This window comes from Canis lupus, chromosome 10, assembly GCF_048164855.1.
Source record: "Canis lupus baileyi chromosome 10, mCanLup2.hap1, whole genome shotgun sequence".
Taxonomy (NCBI): domain Eukaryota; kingdom Metazoa; phylum Chordata; class Mammalia; order Carnivora; family Canidae; genus Canis; species Canis lupus.
Genome location: NC_132847.1, coordinates 2,040,281 through 2,049,252, shown reverse-complemented (window position 1 = coordinate 2,049,252; position 8,972 = coordinate 2,040,281). Strand labels below are relative to the sequence as shown.

At 55.8% G+C, this 8,972-nt stretch overlaps 1 protein-coding gene across 2 annotated transcripts in view; it reads right to left on the bottom strand.

Moving 5' to 3' along the window:
* Window positions 1-4,119: 4,119 nt before the first annotated feature.
* Window positions 4,120-8,972, bottom strand: part of FLT4 (fms related receptor tyrosine kinase 4) — a 39,536-nt gene continuing 34,683 nt past the window's right edge. Inside the window, exons 30-31 of one of the 2 annotated variants that reach the window (XM_072840415.1) lie at window positions 5,892-6,005; window positions 4,120-5,169 (exon numbers count right to left, since the gene is read on the bottom strand). In XM_072840415.1, the coding sequence (XP_072696516.1) occupies window positions 5,064-5,169; window positions 5,892-6,005 (220 nt within the window). In that variant the 3' untranslated portion in view covers window positions 4,120-5,063. Of the gene's footprint in view, window positions 6,006-8,972 lie in introns of both variants that reach the window. The other variant, XM_072840416.1, reaches the window with a different exon arrangement.

Sequence of the window (8,972 nt, the reverse complement as noted above, 5' to 3'; positions counted from 1 at the left end):
TTGCACCTGCGCGGCCTGTGCGCACACAAGCCTGGAAGCGGTGCCCACGCTGCCCTTCTCATTCTTTCTGGGGTCCTTTCCCACCCAGGAATGGGCAGCGCTGAGGGGCTCCTGGGTCCTGGGACCCCACCCCACCCCGCCCCACGGCAGCCTGGTCTCAGAGACCCCCAAAGGCCGTGGCCATCCTGTCTCCTCCCCGGGAAGCCCTCCTGGGCCGGGCCCGCCGTGCCAGCCCACCGAAAGTGCCCCACTGTCCTGCCTCGAGCCGCCCCCACGAGGACGGGGGGCATGGCCAGGGCTCCCCTGGGAGCGGGGACGCGGCCGTCCAGCAGGGTGTCGGGGCGGCCTTGAGAGGAGCAGGCTGGCTGCGGAGCCCGACCCCGAGGGCTGTGGTGTCCTGGGCCTTGGCCCCACCTCCCCTCGGGCCCCTTCCTCTTTGTCACAGCGTGCACGTCCGGGCCCTGGCGCCTTGCGGCTCTGGGAAGTGTCCCTGTCTCCACGGGGCCTTCTCTCGGGGCAATACTGACCTGGCTTCTCCGCGTGCTTCCTTCTGCCCCTTCCCTGACCAGGGCTGCGTCCCCGCCAAGCCCTGCGGCGGGGGGGGGGGGGGGGGGGGGGGCAGCCGTTGGCCGTGGCCGGAGGCATCAGTGGCCGTGGTGGGAAAGCTGCCCTGCGCGGCTCACGCCAGGTCCGAAGCTCCGGGTTCCCGGGCTCTGGGGGCTCGCGGCGCCGAGAGCCGTGCTGGCCCCGCAGCCGCTGGCTCACATCCGTATAACCAGGCCCCGTTTTCCCATTTGGCCGGGCTGGCGTGGGGCCCCAGCATCCCGGGACCGCAAATGCTGCTGCTGGTGGTTCCCTGAATGGGACGGTGTGGGGTGAAGGGGTGCCTCGTACCACACTCATAGGTCAGAAGAAACGCAGCCCCGAGAACATCAGCGGCCCCTCTGAGGTCTGGCCAGTGGGTGGGTCTGTCTAGTTCCCTGGGCGCCCCCCATGCCAGGTGTCCCTCAGGACTGGGAAGTCCCCCAGCGAGCAGCGCTGCGGCGGGAGCACCCAGCGAGGGGCGGGAGGTGGCTCGGGCCGCAGCAGGGTATGCCAGCCCAGCCTCCGGAGCAGCGCCCCACGACGCAGGGAGGTACTTGCTGCCGTACAAGGAGAGGCCTGCTAGGGGCGGATTCAACACCTTCAAGGGGTTTTAGTAGCAATCCCCTTCTGCTACTCCCATTTCTCAGAGGCCATGGGGGGACCATGACACCTGGCTGCACCCCAGGGAAGGGCAGCTAGGAAGGGGGGGAGGGCAATGCCTGGCTGCCCGCTGCACCCAAACCATCTCTCTCTCTCTTTAAGATTTTATTTATCTGCTCATGAGAGACACAGAGAGAGAGATAGAGACACAGGCAGAGGGAGAAGCAGGCTCCCTGTGGGGAGCCCGATGAGGGACTCGATCCCAGGACCCCAGGATCACGCCCCGGGCCAAAGGCAGATGCTCAACCACTGGTCTCCCCAGCGGCCCCACCCAACCATCTCTGATGGATTTCTGGCCACGTCCAGGGCAGTGCAGAGATGTCACCCTGGGAGCCGCACCCACTTGGCTCTCTAGAGCCTGCGCCCCACGGAGGGCAGCTGAGGCCCTCCAGGATGCTGCTTTACCTTCCAAATCCACACTTCCCTCTCCGCGGTCACCCTTCAGGATTACCCCCACCCCCGACACCTGCATTATGGCAAACTTTGCCACCTCTGGTCCAGCTCTGGCAGGAAAGTAATAGGGTTTCTATGTCTCCCTGCAGACTGGCTCCAAAGGGCCCGAGGTGCACCCGCCTGCGGCCCAGCATGGGGCCCACTTGCTGCCTGCAGTGGGAGGGCTCCAGGGGCTCCCTAGATAAGGAGCAGCAGATCCACAGAGGGTGCCCACTGACTCCCAGGTCAGCCTCATGCCAGGGCTACACTTCCCCCTGGTAACACCACTTTGACTCAAATCCTTCTCAAGACAGACTTCCCACTGCCCTGGCCTGTTTTCTTCCCCAAAGGCCCACCCTGTCTGGTAAACCTGATGTCGACTAGCGACTCCTTTCCTGCTGAACTTTTTCTTTTCCCTTCTGGGTTTCGGCACTTTCCTGGGCCTGAGGAAGCCAGGAAGAGCCTCGGGTGTGAGTCAGGGTTTGTGTCCTGGCTTGCCCCTGGCACTGTGGCTGCTGGGCTGGGAATGCTCTGGGCTTCCGGTGATGCGGGTGCAGCAGGTCTGGGAACCCACTTTGGTAGAAGACCACATAGGAAAAGCGTTTTTTGTTGCTTTTCCTGCATAACCAATCTGATCAGGGACCCAGCTCACAGCGAGCTCCTCCTCTGCTCCTGTGTCTCCCAGAACATCTTCTCCTCCAGCTCAGAGCCCAGCCTGGGGCAGCCCAGCATCTCTCCTCCCATCTGGGCCCTGCTTCCCAGGAGGCCCCACTCTGCTCCTTCAAGAACTGAAATGTAAGTCAGAGCACATCAGTCCTTCCTCAAAACTTTCCTCTGGCCTTAAAATAAGAGGCCACCTCCTCCTAATTTTGGGCTCCCAGGCCCCATGAGATGCCCCTGCCACTCCTACCCCACCTTCCTTCTGAGCTGAGCCTCGCTACCACTCTTCCTCCCAGGCCGAGCTCTGCCCAGTGTCACTCCTGACAGCATGGACTCTGGCCTGTGAGTTCTGTGGGACTGAGACTCTGTGTGCCCCATGGCCTAGGACGATGTGTGGCTCCCTTGGCTGTCAGATGGGTGTCAAGATGTAACAAACAGCATCAAGGGACACTCCAGTGGGCCTTGGCCCCATGCCCCCTAAAGAAGGTGAGCCACGACTCACAGGAGTGTGGGGCTGGGGCAGAGAGGTTCCCAAGGTGGGAACACACTGATGGGATGCCCCAATGCCCCAGTGCGGACTGAGTTCCCATTCACACTTGGTGCTCTGGGGAGTGAGGCAGGGCTGGGACCTTGTGACACTGAGTACAGCCCTGAGCATTCAGCCAGGTAGGACAGAGGAGCCCAGAAATGCGAGCACAGCCCTGCCAGGAACAGGGCACAGTGGTGCTTTCCTTCATGTGTGGGCAGGCTCTGGGCAACCAGGGAGGCATCCCGATGGCTGACACCCGGATTGACGTATCTCTCCAGGAAAAGTGGCTTCATCCAACCCGTAATGTGATAAAGTTGAAATGCCTAAACCTAATTGGTGTGTGTATTCTTTTCTGTACTCACATTTAGATAAGACTTATTATGGAAGTAACAACAGACCCATCCATACAGGTGCCTTTGTGGGGAGGGGCTCTTCCCACTAGAGTCAAAAATAAAGCCAGGACAGTGGGCATCAGAGCCCGAGGAGGAATGCAGGCACCCAGAAGGTTTCCCAACATCGGAAAGGCCTGGACAGGGCAGGCATAAGGCCTGCCCACAGGGTCTGCTCCCTGGGTGAGGTGTCCCCTGCCTATTTTCCACATCCCTAGGTCCAGCCTGAAGCGAAGTCTAGGGCACATGGCTTGCTCTCCCTTCTGAACCCCTGCTGCTGGGCCACATCCATATGGCTAGTGTCATGCCTCAATCTGCAGCCACCTCTAAGCCAGGCGTTCGCCTGTGATGGGAAATCACACAAGCTCAGCAGGGCAGAGCTGTGGAGGGCCCTGCCACACCTGCCTGGCTGGAACGCCTCAGTCTGGGGGTGACTGAAGCTGGGATCCCAGCTCAGACCTTCCTGACCTCAGAGGCCAGGCACACAATTAACTGGGGAGGTGACCCAGGTGCTTGTGGCACCCCTGTGGGCTGTCCCTGTGTGCAGATGGGGGTGGTCGAAGGCACCTGCTAGGCCCAGTGAAACTCAGGGGCCCGGTGGCAGCGACCCAGCCTGGGCCGTGCTCCCCGGCCATGAGTCACGGGTCCTCAGGGCCTGAGGCCACATTTGGCTCTAACAGGCAGGGACGGAGAGCCATGGCCCTTCACATCAGGACAGGTTTGCAGCAGGCCAGGCTGGGGGAGCAAGGCTTCCTGAGCGCCCCCTGCTGGTGGCCTCCGGAGACTGCCGACCCTGTGGGAGGGAGCCTGGAATCCAACCTTCCCGGGCAGCTGAGACTTAGCGGAGAACCCATTCACCGTAACTCAAAGACTGGCATCAAATTTATTATTATCTTTTGTTAAATACTTTAGATATTTTCAGAACATACGGTCTACAAGGCTGTGGTCGGTTTTCTTCCCAGTACAGTTTTGTGTGTGCAGTTACGTGACAGGAAGAGAGGTGACATACGTGGTATGCATGGAGGGAGGGTTCCAGGGCACCGCCCCTGCACCTGCATCATGAACCTTGCTCTTCTGCTTAAGAACAGCCTTGGGATGTCGACCATGTAAACCTGAGACCCCTGTCTCCTGGCCAGGTGACATCAGAGAAGGAGGGCCACTGGAGACAGCGAGGATGTCACACGTGCATTCGACATATCTCAAAGGAACAATACACAGCAGGCAGAGGGGTGGGGGGTTCTGCGGCAAGCCCCTGCTCGCTGCACGGCCGCCTGTCCTGCAAGCGCCTCATGGCGAGGGTGGAGGGACTGTCCACTTCCGTGGTGCTATCTGGAGAAGGCTCTGTCTCCAGCTGGGAGTAGGGGTAACTGGGCAGTAGGTGCTGCATTGGGGAGGGGACCTGGGCAGAACAGCTCCAGCCTCCAGAGGGCCCTGGGCTGCTCCCTGAGAGAGCAGAGTCTTGGCCGGCCAGGGCACCATCAGGCACAGACCGGGGGGAAGCACGCAGGCACCCCCAGGGCCACAAGAACACCTGCTGACAGCCTCTTGGCACAGAGCAATGTCCCTGGTTCCTCTGGGCCAGCACTAGAGACCTTCCTCAGTGGGTCCACGGTGTTTGCTTCTCAAAAGGCTATTCACAGCTTGGAAGGTGCCTTGGGTGGCAGATCCAGGGGGAAGAACCAGGCATTTCTCAGCTCTGGACCATCAGGTGCTTCTTCCAATTTTGGGCCAGGCAGGTGAGGCCAGAGCGGCTTGTGCTATGTGGGCACCTGACTGGGGCAGGGTTCAGAGGCAAGAATCATCTAAATTCACAAAAACCTTCCCTGGGCCCCCCTCAGACTAAAGTTTAGAAAGAGAAACTCTTCACAGCAGCCCAGTCTCTGAAGTTCTAATGAAAAATCATCTGTGGAAGAGCTGTCAAAAAAAAACAAACAAACAAAAAAAAAAAAAAAAAAAAAAAGAAGAGCTGTCAACACCCAGTGGAGGTACATGGTGACGCCTGGCACTGCACAGACCATGGCCCCCGGGAGGGTGAGCTGTCTGGCCAGGCTCAGGAGAGGACACCCTACCCCTCCAGTTCCTCATCTGTTATTTGAGATGGAAATATGGCACCTGACCTCAGCTTCGGAGAGGCAAGAAAGCCATTTCCACAGGACAGTGGTGTGGGACCTGGAGACCCCAGCCCATGTTGGCTCCACCCCCACCTCTGTTACTCGCAGACCCTCAGTGTCCTCCTCAGAAGATGGGGATCATGCTACCACCCACCATGGTGGGAGGAGGCAATCAGGATGCCCTGTGGATGTGGGGGTGAATGGAATCTGAATCTGGAGGGACGAAGGCCCTGGAGGAGCCACAAGGTGGCCTGGGTCACGTGTGGTGATGGAACCTAGGGGAGCCCCTGGAGCCTGGGTTTGGCTCTTCCTAAGTAGGGAGGAGGAAACACCTCATGGTTCAAGCTGAGGGAGAAGAGTTCTCAGCCTGGGCCTTCAGCCAGGCGTGGCCCCCACCAACTCTTAGACTTGAGGTCTTGGGGGCCTTGCCCAGGACTGACTCAGTAACTGTTGTCGGTGAAAAAGGGAGTGCGGGCCAACGGGGGGCAGTCGCCCTCATCGTGTGGCCCCGCCAGCTCCCCGTACTCGCTGTTGTAGAACACCTGGCCTCCCTGCGCCCCCTGGTCTGGCCGCTGTCGCCACCCCTGGCTGTCGGGGTGCACCCTGGTCATGTCCACATTCCGGCCCGATCCTTTACAGCTGCGGAGACAGGGAAGGTGACGGTCAGTAAGACAAAGAGAAAATGGGGACAAGACCCTGGTTGGGGTCTGGCTGGAATCACCCAAGACAGAGCTGGAGCATCAAGGGAGCCCAGAGACCTTGGGAGCACAGACCTGACTCACATCGAATGGGACTGACGGGAATGTTGGCAAACACGGAAGCTTCCTCTGTCCTGAACCCAGGGGCAGGACAACAGACAACGTCCCCCAGACCCGCTTCTCTCTCAGACTCGCCCATCTCTGTAAATGCACCGAGACTCAGGCCCCCGGGCATCATTCTTGTTCTGCCCTTATCCCCGAACCCTTCACACCCAATCCGGAAGTTCTGCCTGTGCTGACTCCAGAATGTGCCCAAGACCCTCTCTGCGTGCCCTGCTTGGCTCCACCTCCAATGCCCTGCACTATCCTGGCCCATCTCCTCTTCTCCCAACCCTGCTTCAGAACCCCTTCCTCCGGAGAATGTCCTTCTCCTCCTGACAGGCCCTCCAATGGCTCTTCGTCACTCTCAGAATGAGCCCTGGGCTTCTTTCTCCCACCTGGGAGGCCCTGCTAAGGCCAGCCGCCACCCTTGCCTCCTCACTGAGGGCCCTAGGATCTCCCTACTTAGCTCTTTCTTTGAGATTACAAAACAAAACAAAACAAAACAAAAACAAAAACAAAACATTTACTTATTTACTTGAGAGATAGAGCATGAGTTGGGAGAGGGGTAGCAGGAGAGGGAGAGACAGAATCCTCAAGTGGACTCCCCACTGAATGCAGAGCTGGATCTCAGGATCCTGAGATCATGACCTGAGCTGAAACCAAGAGTTGCATGCTTAACCAACTGAGCCAGCCAGGCGCCCCATTCTTTGAGATTTTTGAACACATGGCTTTGTTGCTACTAGTTTTGATTTTCCTTTGTATGCTACTAAGCATTGATTTGACTTTTTTTTCCTTCATAAATGACTCAGCCTTTTTGCCTGAGTTCCCAGAATGTTCATTTTGAAAATCTAACAGTTCAACGAAGATGTGCATCCAAGTCTACTGCTCTGGAGTATTTTTCCCAGACCCTCTTCTGATATGTAGATTCAGTTCTTCTTTCACTTAAGAGGGGCCCTTGAATTACAAGTTTAAAATATTAGTTCTGTTTCACTGCTGGCATCGTGTTTCTTGGAGGCTCCAATTTTACATATCCTGGATCTTTCCTACTCAGCTACTGCATTTACCAACTTTCGGATCTTCCTAACCTCCTTATTTATTTTGGTTTTCTTTTCTTTTTGTCTTTTCATGTTCATCCTCAGTGTCTTTCCCTGGAAGGAAGAATCGATCCTACCTATCGATCCTTGGGTACCCTAATTATATCTACTGATCCTTGGGCATCTCATTTTTGAGGGGATTTGTCTTTTATTTCAATATCTTTCCTTCACACTGGTCATTTCCATCCTAATGGAATTCCATTCTAATTGGAGTTTCTAGTTCCCAGTGCAACTTCTTGTTTAATTATATATTTAAGTCACATTGTAGTATTGTATCCACTTTTCCCTGCTTTTTTTTTTTTTTTGTCTTTAAACCTACTGAAAAGTTTTCATTCTCATTCTTTTTATTCTTATATGTATGGATAGAGCTTATTTTTTCTGTTCATGATTATTCATGCTGAGGTTTCCTGGACTAGAAATATCTGGTTATCCTATGGAAGGGGGTTGGGAATGTGAATGGTTTCAGAAGCTTCTTCATTTAGGAGTGTTGCATTAGAACCACATCTGTGATATCACATTGAATTTCTTCAACTGCATCCTTCTTTGCAAAGGTTCTATTCATGTCCTGTGTTGTATGGCCACCAGGGACCAACCAGTCACTTTGCTGGGAGTGCCAGGTCCTGCCTGGCTGCTACTGTGCAGCCATGCCAACCTACCACAAGTCCAAGGCTTCTAGGTCTTCCTCTTACCTACACGCTTGGAGGAAATGTCACACTGCAGGGTGTGTGGATCTGCTATACTGCATGGCCACTGAAAGGGACAGATGAGTGACTCAGAAGTGAGGACCCCATGGTAGGGGTTGCTGATCAGTGGTTCACAGGAGACAGGAAAAGAACTAGGCAGGTAGACTCCCTCCTTCTTCTCCCCTACAGCGCCCTCCAAGGCATGTTCTATCCTTGCACCTGTTTGGAGAATGTTCCACCTGCGTGAATGTACCTGCCAGGTGACCTGTTGCACCTCTCAGGGGCTGGTCATATGTTTCCAAGGCAACCTGTGTGGACAATAGGGCTGTTGCTACTCCTGTAGGTGCAGTTTCTGTAATAAATGGTTTCCTTGGGTGTATATCTGTCTTCTGGATTCTTTTTTATTTTATTTATTCATGAGAGACACAGAGAGAGAGAGGCAGAGACATAGGCAGGGGGAGAAGTGGGCTCCCTGTGGGGAGCCTGATGCAGGACTTGATCTCAGGACCCTAGGATCACGACCTGAGCCGAAAGCAGACGCTCAACCACTGAGCCACCCAGGTTCCCTTGTCTTCTGGATTCTTACTTTTGGAGGATTCTTATTTTCTGCAACTTTCTTCTTCCTTCACCACTAAGCACTCACTTCCTGCTCACTGGCTGTTCAGAAGCAATGCCTTTACAAGACGGCTGCGTCTGGTGCCTTAGATTTGCCCTGGAGCCCTGCTCTCCTTCACCAGACCTCTGTCTCCTTCATCATCCCCCTGGTTTGTCCCAAGGACCTTGAAACACTTCTCTTTCCCAGGGCAGTCCTTCTCTTTCTCTCCTTCCACCATGACTCAGGTATGGCTCTGCTGGTCCCAGTACTGAGTTCCCTACTTGCACATAAACTCCAGTCTCTCTCCTGCTTATGTCATGGGCATGGGCTCTAAGTGGCCTTGCTCCAAGTGTTTTTATGAAGATGTGTGGAGATTAGAATTTAAGTGGCAATCATCCTCTGGCTAACCCTTTTATGGAATTACTGTTTTTTTT